The sequence below is a fragment of the Myxocyprinus asiaticus genome, chromosome 8, assembly GCF_019703515.2.
Source record: "Myxocyprinus asiaticus isolate MX2 ecotype Aquarium Trade chromosome 8, UBuf_Myxa_2, whole genome shotgun sequence".
NCBI classification, from domain to species: Eukaryota; Metazoa; Chordata; class Actinopteri; order Cypriniformes; family Catostomidae; genus Myxocyprinus; species Myxocyprinus asiaticus.
This window is the reverse complement of record NC_059351.1, coordinates 5,937,627-5,965,355: the sequence shown is the minus strand read 5'-3', so window position 1 is coordinate 5,965,355 and position 27,729 is coordinate 5,937,627. Positions and strand designations below refer to the sequence as shown.

The following is a 27,729-nucleotide window of genomic DNA, read 5'->3' as shown; positions in this document are numbered from 1 at the left end:
ATTCATTCATTCATACTAGTGCCAGAAATTGCAACATCACAATAGTCGTTATAGTATAAAAGAAAACTGCATAGAAATAAAAAATAATAATAATTGCATGCACATTCATTTATCATGTTCTAATTAGTGGTCTGAGGCTGAGACTTGTGTTTGTATGAAGTTCAAGGCAACTGTCATATCAGTCAAAGAAACATGAACAAATATTACTAAGTGCACCTTAAAACAAATCCTCAATTTGGCACCCCTTTTCAGACATTTTTAACAAACATGTACTCAGGACAGAGGTTTGTTGAAATCTAAGCTCACTGTCAATGCACGAAAGGATGTCGACAAAACGCAGTCATTTTAGAAGGCTGACTGATATTAGGGATCTCATTAATGCACATTTTGACCATTTGCCAGAATCATGCACCAGAGCACAGAGAGGAAAATGTATGAGACACATCATTTGCAAATCTGCTATTTAGGCTTTTTATTAAAAAGAAAGGAAAATTTTGTTTAATATTAATAATCCCACATATAAAACATTGTACAGTTCATTGCCCTAATGTCAGAAAACCATCTTCCTTTAAAGGCTGAAATATCACATACTGTATTTCTCATTTAAAATATTAACTGAAATAATTGTTTATCAATCATTGTATTTACAATGTTAATTATTTGTAAATGTCTGTCATAGATTTCATACTTATTTGCAAGGAAGTAGCTGTCACGGTTTGTGAAGGGAAGAGGCGAGAGAGTGAGGATCCAAACACAGAATTTTAATTATAAACAATAAGGGGATACAATGAAGGAGGAATCATACAAAGAAGGTAACAAACTCAACAGCAGTATGCTTGCAACTAATGCACTACACACAAACAAGAACTGACACTGGAACAAGGAACAAGAGGATATATATATATACAGTACACTAGTGCTAACAAGGAGACAAGGAACACCTGGAATACAATTAGCAATAGATAGGAAGACACAAGAGGGGGCTTTAAGGGCAGCTCATGAAGCCCCAAAAAAAGGGAAAGACAATGAAGCAGAGCCCGGAGACAGGCGTAGACCAGGGCAGAGCTGGTGGCAAGGAAATTGGCTCCAGGAAGGGAGTGGGGTCCAGAGGCCAGGGAGGTGGCTCTAGGAAGGGAGCGGGGTCTGACGGTTTGGTCAGAGTAGGTGGAATATCCAAATAACAGGATGGAACTGTCAGAGGAACAGGAGATCAGGATGGAGCTGGCAGAGGGTCAGGGGGTGGAGCCGTGGAGGCTCAGGGGGCAGAGCTTCTGAAATTAGAGACTCCAAGGGCAGAGCTGCCAGGGATGGAGACTCAGGAGACAGAGTTGCAGGAGGCAAGGGCTCAGGGGCAGAGCCGCAGGAGGCAGAGGCTCAAGAGGCTGAGCAGCAAGAAGTTCAGGGGTCCGTGCCGCAGAATGCTCAAGAGGCATAGCAGCAGGAAATTCAGGGCACGTTGCCTGCAGGAGGCGGAGAGGGTGAAGCCACAGAGGGATTGGGAGGTGTGGGCGGAGCCGCTGGAGGAGCGAGCGAGCGGCGGAGCTGCTGGAGGAGGAGCGGCTGGAGGAGGAGGAGCGGATGAAGCCGCTGGTGGAGGAGCGGGTGGAGCCACAGGAGGAAGAATCTCGGCAGAAGGAGCGGGCCGTGGAAGACTCGGAGGGCAGAGCCATGGAAAGAGTCTCAGGAGAAGGAGCGGGAAGTGTAAGGGCCTCCGGAGCTAGAAGCAGAGGGGCCTCCATCGAGGGGGTCTCCGGAACCACTGGAGCTAGGAGCAGATTTCTTATCATACAGTTTAGTGGAGACATCTCTGTTTCTTTTCAGTTGTAGTAATGTCTTTCTAGCAAGTCAGTCTACTGTCGGCCATCTTTGGAACGCTCTCAGGAGACTATTTCCAGTCATGCCAGTGCATCTCCTATCTACTTGAATGGAGAATGACCAAAATCTCAAAAACTGTTGGTCAAGATTACGATCAAAGAGCATATATTTCAATTCAGCAATAAAATCTGACAATGGTATCATAAATTGTGATTCTTTACATCATATTACGCTAAAAAATGCTATTTTTCCAGCTTGTATAGCTAATGTGCATGCGCATTCTAGAATTGATTGACAGGTGATGTCTGTATCTAAAAGGTGATTGGCTCTTTTAACTGTAAGGCGGGACTTCCTTTCTATATCCGTTGATCGTTTGGCGCTCAGAGCTCCTTGGTTGAACGTTCCAATTTCTCTCATTCATTTTAATAGAAGTGGCCCATCTCCGCTAAATAAGCTCTGGTTGTAGTCAATAAACAGAAAACTTCTCGGTTAACCCTCGTATTCTTTTAAAAAAATGGGTGCAATCTTTATGGTGGGGGTCAAATTGACCCTAATTGGATTCAATTCAATTCACCAAAAATCACACTATGAAAAACAAAAAAGAATCCGGTAAAAACTGTAAACCTTTAATATTAATACTTGTCACAGTTTACAAATAGAAAATAAAAATGAGATCATATGATGTATTTAACATTTTTTTTAACATATATATATATTTTTTTTTATTTAACTCACGCTTTCACAAACTGACATTAAATATTGCTGATGAGTGAAACTGATTTTTATGTTCCCTAAATAGTCTTATTTTTTGTATGGTAGGCTCATTTTGTAATTGTAAGCAGTTTCTTTTGACAGGATGAGCACAAAGTGTGTGCTTTCTGCACATGTATTTCCTGCACTGTACACGTGGTACTGGTTTTACTGTCATCTGGAGGGGGCACACCTCACATCTTTTTTGCTTTTTCCCAACACATGTATCCACTTCTTGATATTCTGTGGGGCTGGATACGCCTGCTTGAACTGATGCAACAACAGCTGCAGCTGCTGGTGATCGAGGTGTGTGGGAGCGCCTCTGGATCTTTGGTGTGATGAGTGCTTTTCCAAGCTCCTCCAGGAAAAGCTGACATTTGTACAATTTGCCCTCAGTCCAGTTTGAATTGATTTCATTCCACAGGAGGAAGGCATCATATGCAGACACATCTAAAATGTTATAAAAAAAATAAATAAAAAAAACACCAAGGGCCAACGGCAGGGGCAGACTGGGAAGAGAAGTCAGCCCTGGATTTTACATAGAAACTGGCCCAAAAGCTGCGATATGCAGTCCTTTTCTGCATATCGCGGCCCTCTTCAGCCTGTCACGGCCCATTCGGCATAACGCGGTGGCCTGTTCAGCTTATCGCAGCTCATTCGGCTTGTTTTGCGGCTGGCCCACTGGGAAAAGTTCCGGTTCTCCCTATGGCCAGTCCGCCCCTGGCCAACGGGCAGTCTTGCGCTGGGAGCTGTAGGCTGATATGACTGTCTAAATTGTCAACTCCTCCTTTGGTGGAATTATAGTCCAAGGTGATTTCTGGCTTCAGTCCTCTCTTGCACTCAGTGATGCATCTTTGTGCATTGTACTCATCACAAGAACATTCTAGCTTTTCTTTGGGTAGTATGAAACAACTGTTGCCGTTTCACAGAAAGCAAATTTTGAGGAATGTAGCGCTCTGCCCTGCATATTCAGAAGCTCGCTGGGAAGCTCAGGCTTGGGTTTTTTTGGTGTTTTTATTTATTTTATTTTTTTGTTCCGATCATGGTCAGCTTTAGTTTCTGTAGCTCGACACCAAGGTGGTAGGATGTAAAAAAGTCGTCACAGGTTATGCAATGACCTTGCATCCATTTACTCATTTCAAGCACCACCCGCACCCCCTGGTTTTTCTCAGGTGCTCCACCTGGTAGCTTACCTATGTAAATTTGCATATTCCATGCATAGCTTTAGTTGGAATCATAGGCTGTCCAAATGTTGATGCCATATTTGAAACCAGTGTGGAAAAGCTCCTTTTTGCCTTCACAGTGGTAAATAACCAACATAACATATATCAAAGAAATGTTTTTATTTTGGGTCTGTGCAGCTGCCTTTGAACATGAAAGTGTGTGGGTCGCAATGACCCACAAACATCATCATTGTATACAAATTCTATGCAGACTTTCCACAGCAGATCGGTGTGTCCTCACTTTGCATGCATGTTCATGGCCCTGAGTGAGGAAAATTCACAAAATTTCAAGGAAAAAAGATAGGTAAAATAGTATATCAGATAGCTCAAATCTAAATGGGTCAAACTGACCCGCAACATAATATAAGGGTTACTTGCAAATCATATACTTTTCGATTTTGTGAGTGAAATCTGTATCAAATCAATAACATTTAGACTATCCACTGTGGCTGGATGAAGTGCGTGCAGATCAAATGTGCATTCATATACAGTATAGCTATCAGACAGCGACTCGCACACACACTTTTTGGTGTGCCACCCTAAAAATGTTACTGTTCCCCATTGGCCACCCCATTATAAAAAAAATCCTGGAGGCGCCACTGTTTAGCTGAGTCAACTGTCTAAGACCACTGGATGACATTCGGTGCTTCAGCTCTGTTTCAGCACTTTTAATACTCTTTTCCAATTCTATGAATTCCTGTGATTTTATCTTTTTAATGAATGATGCATATTGTATGATCCACCCCTAAGAACTGCCTTAAGCACCTCCCATGCCACGCCCACAGAGGACACTGAGGACCAATTGGTTTCTACATAAACACTGACTTCTGTCTTAAACATTTGTTGAAATGCTGGGTCCTGTAGAAGGATGTATTTATTTTAGTATAAATTAATATTCAACATTATATAATGTGTTTGGGATGACTTAATAGCAGCATCATAATTACAAAATATTATTTGTGTACATTTATATACCTCTTTTTTTTTTTATCCTTCTCGCCCAATAATCACCTTATTTTGTTTGTTCTTGCCTAATACTGCTGGTGATTTTGGTAATTTATCAGCCAGTGTGGCATACAATCTAGTAAATGTTGTTTTAAAATTGAAAAATTATTAACTACTATCATGGTTTCTTTCTCATCTTTATGTATTTAAAATATATGCTTTAATGCTTTTTATTTGTTGTATGAAACCACATACTGATAAGTTGTGTAAAGCAGTCTTTGATAATATAAATGACTAGCCAAAGCATATAATTGAAATGGTTTGTAGTTATTTATTATTTTAAGTAGGCTATAACAGTCACTGCTACCTAAAACAATCAGTCTTCAGCTGAGCGAAAAGACAAAAACAGCTGTTGCAACCAGCACCAATATCGTTAAGTCTACGAGTGTCCCGGTGTGCAATTAAAATATACACACTCACAGTCTTCACGTCTACTTGCACATTAGTGGCCAAACACCGGAAATACGTAAGAAAAGTGGGTAAGTAGGCAAGACCAAAACTGCAAGTGGGGGTATTGGGACAGGGCCAGCGAGTCCGTGCTGGAGAAAGGACCTCTTATAAAACAAAAGCTGATGGGACTTGTGACAAAGGTTAAGTTCTTCGCATCTTTTGTAAGTCAGCATTTTAACACATGGAGGGTCTGTTGACGCTTCGCTCAAATTTAACACAATTTCAACTTTGTACTCGTCGCTGCCAAGCTTCTGAAGTGTCAGCTAATGATTACCAGAGAATTCGGATGAATTATATTTCCATCTGCAGTGCCAGCGCTAAAAGCAGAACAAGACGTGCTTTTCATATGGAGTTCAACGCGGCGCTTGCTGCACTGAAACAAATCATGTGCATTCCATATTCAAAGTGAAAATCCACAATATTAAAACTACTGACAGGTGAAGTGAATAACATTTATTAGCACCTGTCAAGGGATGGGATATATTAGGCAGCAAGTGAACACTCAGTTCTTAAATTTCATGTGTCGGAAGCAGGAAAAATGGGCAAGCGTAAGGATCTGAGCTACTTTGACAAGGGTCAAATTATGATGGCAAGATGACTGGGTCAGAGCATCTCCAAAATGGCAGGTCTTGTGGGGTGTTCCCGGTATGCAGTGGTTAGTACCTACCACGGTGGTCCAAGGAAGGACAACCTGTGAACCGGCGACAGGGTAATAGGCGCCCAAGGCTCACTGATGCTCGTGGGGAGCGAAGGCTAGTCTATCTAGTCCGATCCCACAGAAGAGCTACTATAGCACAAATTGCTGAAAAACGTAATGCTGGCCATGATAGAAAGGTGTCAGTACACACAGTGCATCGCAGCTTGCTGCGTATGGGGCTGCGAAGCCGCAGACTGGTCTGAGTGCCCATGCTGACCCCTGTCCACTGCCCACTGTCGAAAGCGCCTACAATGGGCACGTGAGCATCAGAACTGGACCATGGAGCAATAGAAGAAGATGGCCTGGTCTGATGAATCACGTTTTCTTTCAGATCATTTGGACAGCCGGGTGCGTGTGCGGCGTTTACCTGGGGAAAAAGGCAGGCCGGCGGAGGCAGTGTGATGCTCTGGGCAATGTTCTGCTGGGAAACCTTGGATTCTGGCATTCATGTGGATGTTACTTTGACACGTACCACCTACCTAAAGATTGTTGCAGATCACATACACTCCTTCATGGCAACAGTATTCCCTGATGGCAGTGGCCTCTTTCAGCAGGATAATGCGCCCTGCCACACAGCAAAAATTGTTCGGAATGGTTTGAGGAACATGACAATGACATGAACATGAGTTCAAGGTGTTGACTTGGCCTCCAAATTCCCCAGATCTCAATCCGATTGAGCATCTATGGGATGTGCTGGACCAACAAGTCCGATCCATGGAGGCCCCACCTCGCAACTTACAGGACTTAAAGGATCTGCTGCTAACGTTTTGGTGCCAAATAGCACAGGAAACCATCAGAGGTCTTGTTGAGTCCATGCCTCGACGGGTCAGAGCTGTTTTGGCGGAACAAGGGGGACCTAGATGATATTAGGCAGGTGGCTTTAATGTTGTGGCTGATCGGTGTATATTTGTTGTGGAGGATGAGGTTTTAACAGATTTAATGTGCATTGCAATGAATAGTAGTTCTATCAATCAGTCAACATCCCACTTAGACTTTGGTAAATGTTTAATGTTACTATAATTGGTGCTATTTTAGTGAATTTCTGTCTTTGTACTGTGGAGTTTGGAAAATGTTAATAAGCATTATTGTTACATATTATTTTGTTCTATTGTGTTGTTCTTTCCAAAGAAGGAAATAAATGCATTTTGACATGAAATAAGTATATTTAGAGTCAAATTTCAGCACTTTTCAAATCTGAGATTAATCGCGATTAAAAATGTTAATCTACTGACAGCTCTAATTTATATATATATATATATTATACACACACACAACACACACAGTATGTGTATGGTCAGGTGCTCATGAAAAATGTCTTCAGCCATTTTTTAAAGACTTAAAAGGAATCTGCTTCACAGATGGAGTTGGGAAGGTCATTCCACCACTGAGGTACAGTGAAGCCGAAAGTCACGATTCATGAGGGTGAGTAAATGATGAGAGACTTTTCATTTTTGGGTGAACTATCCCTTTAAATGGACATAAATGGATTGCTATCTAGGAATTAACTATTTTTAACATTACAGGGCATCTTAAATGCGGCTTTCATGGCGCAAGATGCTGAAAAAGCAGTGAGACATGCCGCAGTGGTCAAAGATGTCCGTGACCGTCTGCCATGTTTAAATAGAAAAACAATTAAAAACAGTGCAGATAGATGCAAGAACGCATCGTGTGCAAATGGCCCTTTGGTATACTATCCATTTTGGATCTGTAAATGTTATATTTTTTAAGCAATGTAAGATTAAAGTTTGAATTTCTCCCTTTGATTTGAATTTATGTTCATCATTCAAAATCTAACCGACAGCGATGACATTATGATGTCACTGTTATATCTGCATACAGAATTGAAACTGATGTTCTTCTTTCTTAACTCTATTTGCATAATGGGCTGTGACCACTGTTTTCTTTCTTATAGGAATTGTTCACCCAAAAATTAAAATTCGAATTTGAACATACTCATCATTATGCCATTCCAGATGTGGATGACTTTCTTTCTTCTGCAGAACACAAAGATTCTTAGAGGATCTCAGCTCTGTAGGTCCATACAATGCAAGTGAATGGTGACCAAAATTTTGAAGCTCCAAAAAGCACACAAAGGCAGCATAAAATTAATCCACAAGACTCCAGTGATTTAATCCATATCTTCTGAAGCAATCTAATAAGTTTTGGGTGAGAACAGACCAAAATATAACTCCTTTTTCACTATAAACCTCCTTGGCGATCATGATTTCAAGCTTGATTACACTTCCTAGCGCCATCTAGCACTCTAGCTATGTCTCGTTTCGAAGGCTGGTGCTAGGTAGGACACGTCCTTTGTAGGCAATGGTATACAGAGTCTCCTCAACTTCATTTAGCTTCGTTTAAACGAGATGGCCTTTGTAGGAGAATCAGAAACAGAACATATCATGGTTGACTGCATGCATTGCTCTCAAACTGCATGAGCGCTCTGAGTGAAAAGGGAATCTTGGAGGTAAACTTTAGGAGAGTTATAATGATGTAGAGAAAAGAAAATGGATTTTGCAGCTGCACTTTTAGATTTACTTCATAATACTTTATTTTACATTATATATTATAATTTTGCATATTATAATTTATATTTTACTCCCATCTACTGAGGTACTTCAACATGGGAATTAACATTACTTGCATTTGAACATCATATTTTTGGGTGAAGTTTCCATTGAAGCAAAGAATTATGGGGTTGTAAGTGCCAATGAAGGATGCACCTCTTTCATCCTCCGAATTCCCATGAAAGAAGGTCACATTCAAAGGCTGCATTCAGAGTGTCCTACTCGCTTTTCTGAAACGAGACAACCACTGTGAAGTAGCCAACAAATGCGACCTCCGGCGCATGCAGCCGTCGAATTGAGAGACAGCACATGCTGCTCAAGCAATAGGAAGTGAAATCGAGCTTGAATTGAAATCATGATCACCAAGGAGACTGCTGATGTCAATATTTATAGTGGAAAAGGAGTTACAGGCTATCTGATCTGTTCTCACCCCAAATCGATGTGATTGCTTGAGAAGACATGGATTAAACCACGAGAGTCTTATGGATTACTTTTATGCTACCTTTGTGTGCTTTGTGGAGTTTCAAAGTTTTGGTCAGCACTCACTTGCATTCTATGGACCAACAGAGCTGAGATTTTCCTCTAGAAATCTTCATTTGTGTTCTGCAGAAAAAGAAAGTCAAACTCATTTGGATTGGCATGAGGGTGAGTAAATAATGAGAGAATATTCATTTTTGGGTGAACCATCCCTTTAAGTCACTAATAAAAGCATAGAAGCTGCCTGTTCATATCCATCTCTATGCATATTACCTCCACCAATCTCTGTCTCTCTCTTTTCTTACTGTAATTTTACCCAAAAGTCTTATTCTGCCTTGCAAACATGGTATTTTCTTCAGGAAATGCAAATCTAGCTATGCTTTATATTACTTAATTTGCACATTTCTTAGTGTATCTAGTAATGGCAATAAAGCACACTAAATTTAAATTCAGAAGAGAGAGAGAGAGAGAGAGAGAGAGAGAGAGAGAGAGAGAGAGAGAGAGAGAGAGAGAGAGAGAGAGAGAGAGAGAGAGATGTCTGGCCGTAACTGGAGGCGCTAACGGAACTGCTCTATTGTTCTCGGTAAATTCCTTTCCCCCGCGCATGCCAGTCTCCCGTTCTTTAGCTGAAGAGACATGCGCTCGTCCCGCTGCCCCGTTCGCATTGGCTGAACGGAGACCTCCGTTTTTTTTTTTTTGTTTTTTGTTTGCTTATATTTTTAGCAGCGGAGGTCAGACTCGTATTGCATCTCGCGTGGTAGAAAGTGCTGTTCATCTGCAGTCCTGCTGAGCGCTGGAGAACCGCAGTGTGTTGCGCTGTGAGCAAATACCGTGAACACTCGAGCTCAGCATATTGACCTCTATTACAGCGAATGGTCTTCATTAACGTGTTCATCGGAAGAAAGTTGAAGTCAACACAAGGGTATCTGTGTCTGTGGAGCGCTGGATATCTGATCTAGGATTTCAGTGGTCCTCTTGCTGAGAAGCTTTTCTAAACATGGCTAGTCCTGGAGACGATTCGGCTTCAAATGCTCAGCTGGATCAGCCCGAATCTGTGGAAACAACCCCTGAACCAGCGTTCAAAGAAGCACAGAAATGGATCGAGGTGAGTCCACTACACGCATCCTGGCAGCAGTGGATGTAAACATGTCTTGCGCATCAATTTAATGTCCTCCCAATGTTTCGTTGCATTGCCGTCTCTGCTTTGACCCTGTTGGATTTAAAGGGGTGATTTGACGCATTCGTGTTCGCCCTATTCAGCTTATAAATATTGCACCGTCACCTGTTGTTGTGAGTGCGACGTTGTGTGAGCGTGTTTGGTTACAGCAGCGGGCGATGGAGCCCCAACAGTGCGGGGATCACGTGCGTGGGATTCGGGCGCTGTAATCGGACTAGAGCGGCTCACCGAATATTTCACTCGCATGACAGCCATCACCGATGTCTCTGCCTATTTCAACAAGGACAGAGAGTTTAGACTAAACAACTGACACACTTCCAATCACTCCTATGAGAGTTTAGAGCAGGGGCGGTGCTAGAATTTTTGAACAGGGGTGGCTGGGCAAGGTACCGTGATCAGTCTGTTGTGGCACCAAAATTTCGTCCGACTGCGGTGGTGGTGGTGGTGGGGCACATGAGGACCAGAACCGCCTGGTTTAGAGGCAATCACTCAGTTGGACAACACAGGATGATGAATATTGAAGACCTGTAAAAACAGTGATCAGCTTGCAATCTTAACGCGGACACGCCCCCCTTGCTAAGTGATTCCAGTTGTTATGGAAGCCCAGGGACACGCCCCGCCCCCTTGTCCTCTAACAGACATTCTTTCTAGAGGGACTCTAGAGTTAGTTTACGAAGAACGTCTGCAGAGGATGGTATTCTTTGGCCTTTTGGCTCTATTAGACCTCATTCACTGTAAAGTGTGACATGTATTCCTGTAGCATCCTTCCACCCCCAGAGATGTTAAAGGTTTTAGATGTAGGCCTTGGTAATTATATTGTGACCTATTTTTGTGGGCGTGGATGGCATTGGATGGGATTGGGAGCATCTTCACGTCACCGATCTAGATTTGATGTTGAGCTGTGCGCATTAGATTATTGGTGATAGCTTTTTCTTTTAGCAGAATTAGTGTGTTGGTGAATCTTAGGGGGGGTGTTTGTATGAAATCTAAAACATCAATTTTTGTATGTTAAAGGAGGAATACAGTATTTCTATATTGTTACACTGATTAGTTAAAAGAAGTGGTTTGTTTGTGTGTGTTAATACAATTCACAAATTGCACCAATGCGGCCTGTATGCCGCTGCCATGCCACTATCTGTGGAAAGTAGAACAAATCAATATCCATTCCCCCTTCTTTCAGGTTCTCTTTATAACTAGCCATATGCCCATCTGTCTGTCTGCCTCACTGTCTGACTCCTCTCACTGATGGTATGTCAGTAGCACAGGCAGGAGAACACGTTTTAGGAAGATCAGTATAAATAGCCTAGCACCCTGCTGTTCACAAATAGTTTTAACGGAATTAGCACAGAGAGAGAAAGAGAAACATGCTGCTCCTGTTTCCTACTAAAACGCTTTCCTCTTAGTGAGTCATAGAAAGAGGTAGAGCGTTATGGTTCAAAGCATATGGCACACTGAACTGCAGTGTACTGTTCATGCTCCTATACAAAGATATTCATAGACATGGAATTCTCTTTTGAGACAAACCCCTGCAGTGTGCTTATTATTGCTTGATTGTTTACTTATTATAACCAAACCCATAATGTGTAGCCTATTTTAAACTCCATGTCATATGAATAACCAGTCAGTAACTAAGTGTCATGAGCCTTAAATGGGATCATTGTTATATCTGCATACTTATTTGAAATTGACATAATTCTTTCTTTCTTAACTCTATTTGTATACTGGACTGTGACCGTTGTTTTCTCTCATAAAGGGATAGTTCACCCAAAAATGATATTTCTCTCATCATTTACTCACCCCAGATGTGCATGACTTTCTTTCTTCTGTAGAACACAAATGAAGATTTTTATAAGAATATCTCAGCTCTGTAGGTCCATACAATGCAAATGAATGGTGGCCAGAACTCTGAAGGTCCAAATATCACACAAAGGCCTCATAAAAGTAATCCACACGACTCCAGTGGTTTAATTAATGTCTTCTGAAGCGATCTAATCGGTTTTGGGTGAGAACAGAACAAACTGTAATTCCTTTTTCACTATAAATCTTGACAGCAGTCTCTCTGGCGATCATGATTTCAAGCTTGATTACAGTTCCTATAGCGCCATCTAGCGCTCTGTACATGTGTCAAGCACTAAGAAGTGTAATCGAGCTTGAAATCATGATCATGCCTAGAGACTGCAATGGCAAGATATACAGTGAAAAAGGAGTCTTATTTTGGTCTGTTCTCACCCAAAACCAATTGGATCGCTTCTGAGATATGGATTAAACCACTGGAGTCTTATGGATTACCTTTAAGCTGCTTTTATGTGATATTTGGACCTCAGAGTTCTGGCCACCATTCACTTGCATTGTGAGGACCAACAGAGGTGAGATATTCTTCTAAAAATAAGACATTTTGATTCACTAGAAAGAGCTGGCTCATAAGAGTCATTCATTTGGGAATCGGACAACACTGTCTGTGCTATATGTTGTTGATTCATTAAAAAGAACTGATTTAAAAGAGTAATTTGTTCAAGAATCGGTCCACACTGGTGGTGCTACAGTATATGTGTTTGACTCACTATTATTTTTCATGCTGTGGTGGGGACCTTTTGTGGTGGGGGTGACATCACAAAGTGGCGAATCTTATTAATATTTATTAGGTTATGTGCAGATAAACAAATGATCTTTTACTGTTTTCATAAATAATCGTTCTTGATGACCAATTCAAGTGCTCCAATAAATATTTTACATAGTTTGATAACTTGATCCGTATATCTAACAATGTGAATACTGGGATTTTGTTGGTCAGTGGATAAAAACACAGATCAGTAAAACATATCCAGAATGACTGGTTGGTCTCATGGGAAAATTTGCATCTAGGAGTTTTGGTTTCTAATCTGCCGTAATATAACTTTTTAATTTAATAAATGAAGCTTGCATCTGTACATCAGTGGATGTACAGTATATCATGAGTTGGGACAAATCTGTTTGGAATTTGTTTTACGATTTAACTGAAAAGGAGTGCGAGCTGCCCAACAGCGGAGTGAGTTGAGCACGTGTCTGGATGCTCGAGAGAACATCGCCACCCGCTGTCACTATGCACCACTGATAACAGCCGCAAAGAGCACTCATTCTAACATTAAAAATAACAAACTCCAGCACTAGAACGCCACTTATAATAACACACGCAAACGAAATGGAAGTTCCTGCTCATGAACTGAATATGTTTGTTCTGTATTAGACAATTACCTGACAAAAGCTGTTTCAAAAAGTGGTGGGGACAAAATTGGCAAAGGTTAAAAAGTGGTAGAGACATGTCCCACCCATAAAGGACGCCTATTGTTCTTCTCTTCTTCCCAGTGTCGCTAGTTTTAGTTTGTGTGTCGGGTGAGCAAGAGACAGACAAAGTGGGTGTGGCATCGGGCTTCATAGAGGCGTTAACTGGAAACAATAATTAACATAAAATATTTATAAATGGGGGAGTATAGTGTCCATGGGAAAAGTGGTGAATGAGGCTATGTGAAGGCAGGGATTGAAGTGAGATAAGGTGCAGGTACAGTATAATGTGCGGGGTCCCCACTCCTTTCTTGGGGCCTCATGTATAAAACTTGTTGTTGATTTCATCCTTAAAGTGTTAGTATACACAAAAGTCAGATTTTGTGTTTGTACAAACGTTTTCAGATTTATAAAACCGTACGTACGTCAGAACCAGTGCGAAGTACACTTTAGAAATCTCAGTTAGTGGAAGATTGTGCGTACATGCATGTGATTTATTCCCCACCCCATCTCCTCCCCAAAATAACCATTTATGGAGCGTAAAACGCCTGTTTTTACTATGCATAACCTAATTTGCTTGAAATTTACATTTACATGCTGCCATGTGATTCTACTGCGCTTAACGGTACGAGAAACTAGGAGAATAGATAATACAGACTAAATGTCACATTTACATTTATTTATTTTACAGTACATGTACTTTCAGTATACTTACAGTGTACTTACTCAAGAAAGTACTGAGTAATATTAGGTAACTACATGTACTTAATATGGGTTAAGGTTAGGGTTGGGGTTAGGTTTAGGGTTAGTAACCATTAATTACTTACATATGTATCACAGGGGATTCTCTAGGAGATTCCAAGGGGTACTTAGAAAGATTTAGATTTTGTTTGTTAAACTAAACAGAAATTATATGTCATTAAAGTTATGTTGACTGTTCTGCCGGTTCCCGACTCCTTCTTGCCCATCCTTGAACCCTGTTACAGTATCATAAATACATTTTATTGGAAAAATAAGGAACCCAGAATAAGTTTACACATACTAGGTGGTTTAGCTGCTCCTAAATTCCAATATTACTATCTTGCATCTCAATTACAATATCTTTGTAAATGGATTAAATGTAACCACTCTCAAAATCCATGGATAGAATTAGAACAAGCCGAATGCAAAAACACAATTAAATGCCACAGTCTATTTAAAAACACTAGGATCAGAACAAATTAGCAAAAAATAATGTTTCAACACCACACAAAAATTCTCCTTTATGGCATAACCCAGATTTCAACATAAATACATTTTTACATTTATGCATTTGGCAGACACTTTTATCCAAAGCGACTTACAGTGCCCTGATTACAGGGACAATCCCCCTGGAGCAACCTGGAGTTAAGTGCCTTGCTCAAGGACACAATGGTGGTGGCTGTGGGGATTGAACCAACAACCATCCGCTTATCAGTTCAGTGCTTTAGTCCACTACACCACCACCACTCCTATCACATGTGGCTTGAAGGCTGCTGCTAAAAATTTGGTTAAATAAATAATGTTTTAGAGTAAAAATATCTAAACATCCTTTAAACAAAATCAGTTTACCCAAGAATGATTATTTGATAAGATATTAAAACATATTTTCAGAGAATGCATCTTAAAGACTACAGGTAAAATGTATTAATCTCACCCCATTGGCACGTTATTTTTGTAAGCATATCTAACCTGAGTTTAATCTAACCTTAAGCAGTTTTGATTCTCAGGTCATTATTCAAATCATGCATGTTGTAGATCCTTAAAAATAAGACTTACTGGACACACACAAAAATATTTCTGCAGTGAAAACTTTGTCTGACATCAGATCACACTAAAATAACACAAATTACTTTTTTCTACAGTATATTTGACTTATTGAACCAAAAACTTTGCTGGACTTTTCACAGTTTATATTTTAATGTCTTTTTAATTAGTTACTGTATGTAAAATTAATATAGCCTTATATCGGCTGGATAAAATTGACTTATTATTTAAGTGCTTGGCTCCATACTTTTTTATTGTATTAAATGAAAAGCAGAATTTGGAATCAGTCTGTTCAGTTCATTACTTGTCGTTGTGTGCGTGGGAAATTGCATACGCACATTTCAGTGCCCATTTTGTGCATACGCAATGTTTATACATCAGGCCCCTGGACCTGCGAGGACGCCAGTGTGCGCACAAGGAGATAGAAGCCGGCTCCCTGAGGAGAGGTGTGCTGAATGTTTTTATGGCAGTGGTGATGAGGCTATATTCACATCAGATGTGCCTCATCATCTGCTGCTCAAACGAGGATTGTTAAATTGCACCTCTTCTCTCTCCTGCCTACTCCTGTTGTGAGCCTAGCTGAAGGATGGCCCTCAGAGGCGGGTTGTTCTGCCACATTAGTTCCTCCTCAACAATGGTTAGAAGTGGCTCTTGGATGTCCTGCAGACTTTGCTTAGAGGAGATGGGACCTCTCATAGAGCTCATAGGTGTGTGCTAGATGGGACATGTGTCATTGTATGGAAACTGTAAGAGAAACACTCCCATTGCACCTGTCAGTTGCTAGAGACAGACAGCAGCAACCACATTAAATTGCAGAAAGTCTTTCTCTATCTTAGCCTATCATATTTCAAGAGACCCAAAGTTCCTCTCCCTTTGCCAGGTTTTAGGTTTCAGAGTGCCTCTCTCTTCCTCTGTCTGTTTCTTTTCTTCTAAAAATTTCATCATCAATGCTTAAGTCAGTCATATACTGTAGTCACCATGGAGACCAAATAGACCATGCCTTGTTGAATGCACTTCAACAAGGTCCATATAGAGTGCTTTCAGAGCATCTATCTGACAGATCAAGAGTATGAGATCAAGTAAGTGTGTGCGTGTAAGTAGGAGAACTGGTACATTTGAGTGCAGATGGCTCTGTCATATGACCTCATAAAGCCAGCTGTCACAGCTGTGCAGTCACACACACATAATACATAAGGATTAAATGATAGAGCTTACATAGTGAGAGATTTGGGAGGCAGACAGTACCCGGCTGTCTCCACAATTCACATTAATTTTGTTTTGGTCCTCCCAAAAACACAGCGACTCTAATACTGAAACCACAGGCCGCATACCGTCTGAAATAGGGAAGTAAATTCTTGTAGCTTAACACCAACTAATATTGATCAGCCATTAACTGTTAACTCGCAAGCCTTTGAGACAGTTATTCATATGCTGGAAATGAATTATATATCTATAATCAAGTTTTCACTAGTAAAAATTCTAATTCTTTTTATCAACAATAGAATTACTACTAGTGAAAATGCTATGATATCAGTAATTAGGTTTTCATTTGTAAAAACGTTAATTATTGAAATAAAAAATTATCATTCAGACTGTAGTAACCGTGTTTACTGTTGAACTATGGTACTTGTTGTAAAACCATATAGTAACCACCAAATTACCATAGTTTTCCTTTATTATTACTATGGTTTCACTACAAATATAATGGTTAATATATGCTTACTGTAGTAAAACCACGAAATAATTGTGGTAATGGTTTTACTACCATAGTTGAACTATAGCTACTATAGTACAACCATGGTACATTTTGTGGTTGCTATGGCTTTACCACAAATACCACAGTTGAAGTATGCTAAAATCATGGTGATTTTTTTTGCGAAGGAACATTAAACTATTGCGAGGGTACACAGAACTTATTGCAAGGATGCAAAACTATTTAAAAATAAATAAATAATTCCTCCATGTCGTCTAAGGGGTGCTGTAGAAATCCATTTCCAGATATCTGAAATACCAAATCTAACATGATGAAACAAATTTACAGATATCAAAAATTTGCATTTGTCTGTTAAGTTCTGCAGCCTCCTTTCCAAATGGTTACCGGTTAATACAAAATAAAAGAACGGTTAATAACGTTCTTTTTAAAATGACAGTACTCTGAGCTAAGGGTGGGTGAAATACCAATTGCAGTGTTGCCAGATCTTACAAGAGAAACATCAATGTGGTCTGGAAAAACAAGCCCAAAATAAGCCACTTGCCTCACCAAAATAAGTGTGGTGGATTAATCAGCATAGAAATCAATTAACAGGTAAGTATCATTTTAATTACAGAACTGCTTTTCAGTCAAAACCTGGCTGCATCTAATATGTATCAATGCATCGTATCTAATAATAATTCAGAAGACTTGGAAACAACTGAGAAATATACTTTTTACCCCTCATAATGTTTTCCTTGTATTTGGATTAGCTGTGGATGAACACTATGTATGTAGTAATTATTCCGATTTTTCAAAGATGTCTTCATTCAAGTACAAGTAGTGTTAGATGCTATATGCACCCCTAATTATTAAATACTAACATCCCTTATATGGGCATCACTGCAGCATGTTTATTGTATTTATTTAGAGTCCCAGAGACACCCTACACCAACCCCTAAACCTAAGCCTAACCTTCCCTTACAAATATTTACCATGGTTTTACTACAGTAACCATAACATCACAATGTTATTTTGTAGTAAAATCATAGTAACCACAAAATTAAACATGGTTTCTATATTAACACCACATTACTGTAGTACCACCATGGTTATTAAAAATATGGTTTCCGCCAAAAACATGGTTTCTTATGTATTACTCCATGGTAAAACCACGGTTCATTTTACCTGGATCAGACCATTCTCTAAACTCCCCGACCTTCACCATGATCAAATCACTGCAAGTTAATCAATCTTTATTTTCATTTTCATTTATTATTAGTAGTAGTGTTAAATAAAATATGAATAACGGAGACAAGAAACAGGATGTGAAAAAGTGTGACAAAACGGAATCTGACCCGGGTTGTCTGTACGAAAAAAAAAGTACATCCACATTGTCATCACGCCCCACGCCGCTGCAGCAACTCTATGGGCACAGTTTGTCTTAAATGTCTGCTCAGCACTTTCAGCTCAAGCAGGGAAACCCCCAATGTACAATGACTGGATTATTTATGTATAGTGTAAATGAGTCTTTTAGCTTATACAATGAAATGCACTTCTTTCCAGTGCGAAGCTTTAGAGCTTCAATGTCCACCCTTGGGAGCACACACAATCCTGATGTATTTAGCAATCATTTAAATGCAGTGTTATGTGGAAATGGTTCTCCTTGTCAAGCTGTAATCTCCAAGCAGTTCATGGAATGTTTAACATTACTTTCATAATTCAATACTGTACTAAATGGAACAGTGAGAAGGGAGGGAGACAGTGTGTGTGGTTTTCTGTGTTAGTAAGTTGTTTTTTTTAACTTAGACATCCCATATGTGTTTCTTAGCAACCCTCAGACCTTGAGTTTGTGTTTGCATCCATGCAAGTTGCATCCCTTTACATTTGTGGGTAAATGAGTGTGTCAGCAGACAATTTTGGACTTCAAACCTTATGAGACAGAACCACATTGACAAAGATTAATAAAGCAATTAATCAAAACACTTCACTTTACTAGGTAAAATATATGTAAGGGAGGTGTGTGTGTATGTTGATGTGTTTGAGTTTAAGTACTTCATCAAGTGTCTTATAATGACTTTATCTCATAGTGTCTAAGTAACTGATTAACGGAGGCCCACACATGAGTGAATGCACAGACAGATTGGATGATGTATGCGCACACACACACACACACACACACATTTGTTTTCTTTCATTGTGGGGAGTTTTACTGACATCGATTGTTTTTATACTGAATGATATTCAGTATTATTTTTATACTATTTTATATTATTTTTCACACTGAGTAATATAATGATCTTTTCTATCGTCTACACCTAAACCTAACCCTCACAAACCTTTCTCATGTTTTCATCGTTTGTATTTGTTAGACTTTCATTAAATCCTTATTTAAAAGTTCATTAACATTCATTGTGGGGATCACTGGCTGGTCCCCACAATTTAGGTGATTTCAGGCTTTGGATCCTTGTCCGGACATTTGGTCCCCCCCATTGAAGGCAACGTCTTACTACCCACGCACATTTCTAGCTATGAAAATACTCGGAGCTCCGAGAATAAAGTTAGGGGGTAGGAAATGTCTTAGACTGAAAATATTCCCTACCCCTTGTCCCACATACTGTTAGCATGCTTGCTTATTTTAAAATGCTCTAGTTACCCACATTTCTCTCCATCTAAATAAAGGGTGACTACAGCTGTTCGGGTCTTTTTAATACGTGTGTGTGTGCGCGCACATGCGTGAGTGTGTGTGTGTGTGTGTGTGTGGGTGTGAGAGAGCCAAAATAAGACCTGGCTGAGTTCCTTCACTGCCTGTTGCTCAGAGAATCGCATATCCTCGTAAAAATGCATGTCCTGAGTGACACTGACAACCTTGTCTAATGTTTTACACTTCCAGTTCCTGTTCTAAGGTTGTAGTTCATGTCTTTCTCCCTACAGTAAAAATAGACCTCCCCTGAGAGCATGGACAGTGTGTATACTTTTAAAATTATATATATTTTTAATCAGTGTTTTTGTCTTATTTCCATTAAAAATATCATCAATTTCCAGTAAAAATATCCAGTAATGTCCTTAACCCTCCTATTGTCTTAGGGTCATTTTTGACCTGGGGCAGGTGAAGAATATGTTAGAACACTAACTTAACCCTATCCCTAAATAAAGCGTTTACATGACATTTGAAAAAGATTATTGTTTTTGGCCAACTGAAATCGACCATCAAAACAAACAAAATAAAGTTTTGTTTTGTACGTAATCGTTTAAGAGAAATAACTATTTAAAACAAATTGTTCCTTCGATTTTCTTAATGGGTCTATTTTTACCTGCATGGGAAGAACCAGTTGTGACCTTTCATCTTCAGACTTTCTGTATATTATACAGCTTTAAATATTTTTTTTTGTACTTCTATGAATTATAGTTGACCTAAAAATATTTCAAATTTTCAAAATTTAGCCCCTATCCCCATACTGTTCTCTAGCTTCCCTACCTCCTCCACTGGGCACTGCATCTTTCCCACAAATTCTACACTTTCCTCTCAGACGGGGTTTGTGCACACATGCACATGTCCACACAAGCACACACAGAGAGAGTATTTTTTACAGTTGTGAACAGGTAATATATTAGTAAATAAGTTCACTAACATGACTTTAGATGAAAGGGTACAATGGGGCTAAAGGTCCCCCCATTGGTAAAAGTCCTATCAAATCTAATTTTCTCCTAAAGCATTAAATGACAGAAAGAAATGTATTTTATTTTATTTCTTTAAAGAAATGTAATAAAAAAAACTTTACTAAAGTAATTACATTAAACAAGCATTTCTTTTGGAATTTTATGGTATGTTGACCTGATTTACCTTTAAATTACTAAATTAAACCATTTATATTCATATAAAATAAACATATTTAAATTACTTTCACTTTATTAAAACATAAACTTCATTAAACTGAAAAAATAAGAATATAACAAAATATGTCATGCATTTGGAGGATCTGCTGCTATATGCTTAAAAAAATAAATAAATAGTATATATACATTTACATGAAATGACAGTTATAACCAGTAGATGGCTGCAGTGATCCACACATGCTGCCTGGTCACTGTAGGCTTAAGTTGTAACAAAGTTAATTTCTAAATCTTATCACAAATTATGAATTTGGTGATTTTTCATTTTTAGATATTTTCATAGACTCTAATTTGTCAGTTCAGCATTGTTTTTTATTTTTGCAGTCAAACTTGACCATGGTGCTACAAAGAAAAGATTTAGAGTAAGCATTTTGTTACAAACCATTTATTTTGCAAACATGAAAATTCGTTTCAAATTCAGTCAGTGAAGTAAATGAAGTATAAAAATTGCAAGATAATAAACAGCCAAAAAAATAAAAAATAAATAATAATATATGCATAAAATACTTGAATACACAGTGTATAAAAAGAAGAATAAAGTCTTGTTTGTAATAAAGTCTTATAATAAATAATAAAATCTTGAAATCACACATATTCATAGAATCTAGTTGGCATTTGTGTGTGTATGTGTGGTCAGGAAGCCTTGTACCATTTAGATGAAGGAAACCATTTTTATTACAATAACAAAATTCAAATCGGTCAATGTCAAATGTCAAAAGGAACACTGTTTCATCACTGCTGAAATAGAACTGTGTGCAAGGCCCAAGAAAGCCACATGTATAACTTTACAAGAAATTTTGTTTCTGGATGGTGTGAATGAGAGAGAGAGAGAGAGAGAGAGTTGTTTTTTGTGGTTTACAAGGAAATTTGTTTAGGTTACACACTAGTAATTACGAGGGTATTATGCTATAAATAACTAAGTTTTCATCCAAGGCTTTTTTGCGAAAAAAGTTTTAGCACATCAAAATAAAGCTGATGGAAATGCAAATTGACATAATATTTTTCCGTTTAACTCTAGCGCATAAACTCTATGTCAATACTTCAAATGTTGTGAAAAACTGTCATTAGCCTGTGTTAATCATGACGACGGTATACATCCTTGAAAGCCACTTTATTGTAAGTGATTATGGATTGATCTTAATGGCATATAGATCCGATGCTGCAATCATGACACTTCCAGGAGTGCCAACACAAATATCTTGTATCATGCACATCGACAAGTGCACGGAGAACACATGAATGGCAACTGTTTGTGATTAATTTAGTCATGATAGCAATCCGTTTATTTATTAAAGTTGCTTTTCCACACCATTCAGAATAATAGACGGCAGTCACGGAATTAGCCCACAATACAAAAAACATATCATTTCTGTGCACAAAGATGTTTTAAATTAAAAATAAATACACAATACTAGGAGAAAAGCTTCAGTGTGCTTTTTAGGAACTCTAACATATTGCCCAATTCTATTAAATTATTGTTTAGCTTACTTCTGAAAAAAATGCCGGCTGAATTCCCTGTATTAAATTAGGCTAAATAAATTACCAAATGAATAAAGCATTAAATAAATAATTAATAACTAAATTTATTTTTATTTTTAGACCTATATATGCCTTTTCTATACACAAATGTAAATTAGCCTTTATCTGTTCTGTAGACCAAAAAAGTCATCTGAATGACATTCTCAGAATGTTCTAGACTTTTTTCAAGACTAGATAAAACTATTTGACTAAAACTACTTTCAGAAAACTAGCTTTTGAAGATTTTAAACGTTTAAATATTTTAAATCTAACCCTCTTTAACTCGGATCGCATTTGCTGAGCTTCTTCAGAAAATATAAATTGCATTATGATGCTAAAATTAATTTGAGATGACAGTCAAGTTCAGTTGATCATTAAAAGTTGCTGGACAAATATGCGGGACATAATGCAGTTGTGATGGCAAAGCTTTAGATTAGATGATTGTTCAAAATAGCCTGTTGAATATCAGGAATGTATCATATGTAAACCCTGATATTACACAGCATCAGTTTTTCTTAATAGCTGTGCACACCGCATATACACATCAATGGATGGTCCTTATACTAAGACTGAAAGTTTCCCCCACTACTTGGTGCAGGTTGCCATCTTGAACAGGGCCATGACGATTCGCTTTCGGGTTGGAACCAATGGCAACCTGCGATAGGTGCAACATCAGGACCAATATTACAGTCCTATCAGAAGGGCAACTGCTCCCTTTTGATTGCAGTTCCTCGTCTTCTGATTGCATTTATTTGTGAAATTAAAATGACAGTAAGCTGGCTAATTTCAATGAATTGTCTCAATACTCTCCCCATTTTACCAAAAGTTTGGAGGCAGAAGAAGGCACATTTCCCAAACTTTTTTACGCATTTTCACTTTGTCGATAACAAAATAGCACGAAAAGGGGATGGAAACTAGGCTAATTTGGTTTATGAGGACATCTCTAGTGTCCCTGCAATTTAAACGGCTTTAAAAAAATATACTAAATGTTTTTTTTGAAAATACAAAAATGCAGAACGTTTTTTGTGAGGGTTAGGTTTAGGGTTAGGGTTAGGGGATAGAATCTATAGTTCATACAGAATAAAAATTATTATGTTTATGGAGAGTCCTCGTGTTGATAGGAGTACCGGTGTGTGTGTGTGTGTGTGTGTGTGTGTGTGTGTGTGTGAGAGAGAGAGAGAGAGAGACCAAAGACAGTAGTAGAAGGGTTAAGAAATGAAATGATTAAGAACACAAATTTTAGAACACGTGAAAGTCGGTAAAAGAGCATAACATTTTTAAATCCGCCTTTCCCCCATATGTTTTACAGCTTTTAATTTTCACTAGAGAGAGTGCTTTTTTAATCCTGCGTGTATGGGTGAGCTAGAGCTGTCTATTTGAAACAGCCCTAGTCAGGTGGCCTATTTTCAGATGTATTTTAAGATAGTAAGTCCAGAGAGACACCATCCTCTGTCTCTGTTTTTCTTTCCCTCTTAGTGCCTCGGCGCCAGTGGCCCCACTGCTAAGGCTGTTGCTTAGGTGATTATAAGCAGGAATAGCGCTGACATTCTGCTATTCTTGTCCATGTTATGACGGTGTCTGTGCTTAATGATGATGTCATGGGGCAGTATCTCATGTGGCCTCAAGACATTGATTAGACTTTTTGGTGTAGCATTTAGCATTTATTTGAACATGTCACTAAGCAACTGTTTTCTTAGCCTCCACAACGATGCTGTTTGCCACATTTCCACAGGTAGATCTCACATCAGAGAATTAAAGACAACGTGAATCTCAGTTTGTAACCCATTTTACTTCTGCATGATGTATTTCTGAGTAAAACAGGATATTTAACCAGGAAAAATGTAGGACGGGACTTAATTTTATCCATCGGGATTTGACTATGGTAGATCCAAAAAAAGTGGGCATTCCATAGAAGATCTGAATGCAATTTTTCTAAAACACTGCCTAAATAACTTTTTGGCTATTGGTTAACATTATGCAATAACAATGCAGCCTAAGCAATGTCAGCAAAAAGGGAAAGTTATATCAGAGGAAAATCGAGTTATTATTTTTTTATTAAAGATTCTGAATTTTTTTTTTTTTTTTTAAATAATATGAACCAGTAATTCCCTCACATTTGGACTGTGCCAAAACAATAATATATTAATATATTGTGATACCAATAAGGAAGAAGCAGGTCATCTAAATAATTGTGAAAGCGATTGAAACCATGATCGTAGGCACAGGTTGGCACAAATTTTCTTATGACCCCATTACGCCAACAGCCAAAAGTTTGCTGGCCCTGAACCACGAACCGCTAATGTTAGAGGCTGTTGGGCTGGATAATGTCAGCATCAAAGCTTTCAAAACAACAGCAGCTAAAAAAACAAAACTAGATCACTTTCATTATAACTAATTTATTTACACTGTAAATGCCCAATGCGGCGATGTGATGTGTGTTGTATCGTGCAGCCGCTCCAACCACTTTATTTTCCCCGTCTAATAAAACATTTGTAACAAATGTCATATATGTGAATTTATTGCTATAAATTGTACTAAATAGACTTTATTTAAATAACCTGTAACCTGTTCATCAAAACCAGACTGAGTTGACTGAATTATTAACTTTAAATAATGTTAAATGTTCTCAAAACTCCTAAAACTATAAAACTCCATCCAGTTTATTTTTTAAGATAAAATTATGTTAATTACAAATATCGTATGTATAATTGATTCTGAATTTTATTCCTTATAACTTCTCTCCGTTGCATCAAAAGCAGCTCATGATGGCATAAGCTACTCTGAAATAAATTATTTTAGATGATAAAATACACTCTCAAAACTCCTATAAGACTTTTAAACTCCAGCCTCTTTTTTTTATTTATTAAAAATTACTAAAATTGGTTAAAATGTCCATTATGTTTTCTTAACAATTTCTAAGGTAAATCTCCTGAATCCCCATATTATAATTAATATCTCAGCCATATGGAAGGTTCCATGTTACGCATATCACATAAAATAAAAAATGTCTGAATGTCAAACAGGACTGTTGTTGATTGATTAATATATTCTTAAAGTACCTTAAGTAGATAAATGTACTAAATACGCCCAAGCCGATCTCATGAAAAGCCGTGCATAATTTACAAGTTCGTACGGTCTCGCACGATGTTGTTTGCAAAAACTCGTACGACTTCGTCACGTGCGAATTCCTGGATGTCTAATGCGGAAGTAAGCGTTAGTTCTGCGCACGAGGCGTTAAGGACATACTTATTAATATTATGCCCTAACCCAAACCCCTAATCTAAACCAATCAGTAGAGTGTGTAAACATGATAGGAAGCTGTTATGTGTGACAGAAGCAAGTAACTGTCACGTATTAGATGGAAACGATGTCCAGCGTCGTCATTGGCTGTAATGAAAGTCATAGGAATTAAAAGAGTGCAGTCGCACGATATCATACGAATTAGCCAAATTTAGAAAAGTCGTACGAATCCTGACCATTTCGCCATAAGATTTTGTTGAATACGCCCCTGTAAACAATTAGCTAAATATCAAAAAACATTAAAAAATAAAATAAAAAGTTTACTATCACATGCAATCGATCATTTCTCTTGGCCCACCCACCCAAATGTTTTTTTCTGCTCTACTGATCTTGTTTTCATGTTGACATAAAAAGCCAAGTCTGTGTCATGACAGCGAGCAGAGGGCTCTTTCTGGGTGACCAGGAATTTTGTCACAGTCCTAAATGAATGAAATGCAGCCTCTTACACAACAGCTCTGTTGGGGAGCTGTTTCTGTGGATATTTTGAGTGGACTGTCTTCAGCAGGTGTGTGTGTGTGTGTGTGTGTGTGTGTGTGTGTGTGTGTGTGTGTGTGTGTGTGTTTTCAAGAGAGCCTGGCGTCAAGGTAACGTAACAGCTCATCTGCCACCACAAGCTTTTTTTGGTTGTTCCTAAAATGTCGCCATCAATCATCTCTCTCTCTCAGACATTACAGACATTTTCTTTTTGCATTTTCTGCACTGATTTTGAGGGGAAAATCTGCGGAAATTCTGTGGAATGTGTTAAAACATTTCAAAATGTGTACTGAGAGTACTACACTGTTATAGGTAGGTGAAAGCATAATCAAATTAGCCAATATATGTCCAGAGTCCCCCACTGAACATAGAGTCAGTCTGGGAATACGTGAAGAGACAGAAGCAATTGAGACAGCATAAATAGATAGAAGATCTGTGGAGAATTCTCCAGGAAGCTTGGGACATCCTATCTGCCAACAACCAAGACAAACTGTGTCCAGGTGTACATAGGAGAATTGGTGCTGTTTTAAAGGCAAAAGATTGATATTGATTTAGCTTTTTTATGTTTACTGGACTTTGTAATACGTTAATTGATATATGAAACTATTTATGTCAATATATTTGAAGACTTCCTCACTATGCAACATTTTTCACAAGTGCCTAAAACTTTTGCACAGCACTATATATATATATATATATTCAGTTCTATTTGACCGATGATGGTTGTGCTTTTCTGTCTGGTTGACAGGAAGTAACAGGAAGAAGTTTCGGTGATAAGGATTTCAGAAGTGGACTGGAGAACGGCATTCTGCTCTGCGAGTGAGTTTCATACACACACTGTTGTCATGGAGATGATTGAGGTTTGTTTATTTGGTTAATTATCCTCCTATAGTGCCCAGCAATTCAATTTTGCCCTATGTAGAGGACATTTGCTTTTTGTGAATTTCTCTGAGATCATACATGCTTCACAGTTCTGGTGTGTCTTAAAGAGGACATCCTGGGCTTTTTAAAGGTATCAGTTGTTTGGGGGTTTGGCCATGACAACTTCTTCTATTTGGTTTTAAATATGGCTGTCATTACAATTCAGAGAAAAAGAGGTTATAAAAAGAGGAACAGTAGGTATAATATTTAAATTATCAGTTAAATGTGATTGATTTACGAATAGTTTCTTGTAAATGAATGTCTGAATAAAATTTCAGTGAGTTTTCAAAGCAGGGCATATAAAAGCATATCATTTTCTTTTATAAGAAAGACATTGATTTCTTCTGTCCTCTGTTGGTCAATGGGGAGACACAACAGGTCAAGAGGATAAAACAAAATAATATTTCTTTAAAATGTAAATATTCAGGGGGCCTGGGTAGCTCAGCAAGTAAAGACGCTGGCTACCACACCTGGAGTTGCAAGTGCTGAGTGACTCCAGTCAGGCTTTCTAAGCAACCAATTGGCCCGGTTGCTAGGGTGCGTAGAGTCACGTTGGGGTAACCTCCTCGTGGTCGCTATAATGTGGTTCTCGCTCTCGGTGGGGCTTGTGGTGAGTTGTGCATGGTTGCCGCGGAGAATAGCGCTAGGTCTCCGCGGTAATGCGCTCAACAAACCACGTGATTAGATGTGCGGTTTGCCGGTCTCGGACGTGAAGGCAAATGAGATTC

At 38.6% G+C, this 27,729-nt stretch overlaps 1 protein-coding gene across 3 annotated transcripts in view; it reads left to right on the top strand.

The window, feature by feature from the left end:
• Window positions 1–9,568: 9,568 nt before the first annotated feature.
• LOC127445396 (LIM and calponin homology domains-containing protein 1-like) overlaps window positions 9,569–27,729 on the top strand; it is a 67,716-nt gene continuing 49,555 nt past the window's right edge. For all 3 annotated transcript variants that reach the window (XM_051705442.1, XM_051705444.1, XM_051705443.1), the window contains exons 1-2: window positions 9,569–10,089; window positions 26,829–26,899. In XM_051705442.1, coding sequence (XP_051561402.1) covers window positions 9,982–10,089; window positions 26,829–26,899 — 179 coding nt within the window. In that variant the 5' untranslated portion in view covers window positions 9,569–9,981. The remainder of the gene's footprint in view (window positions 10,090–26,828; window positions 26,900–27,729) is intronic.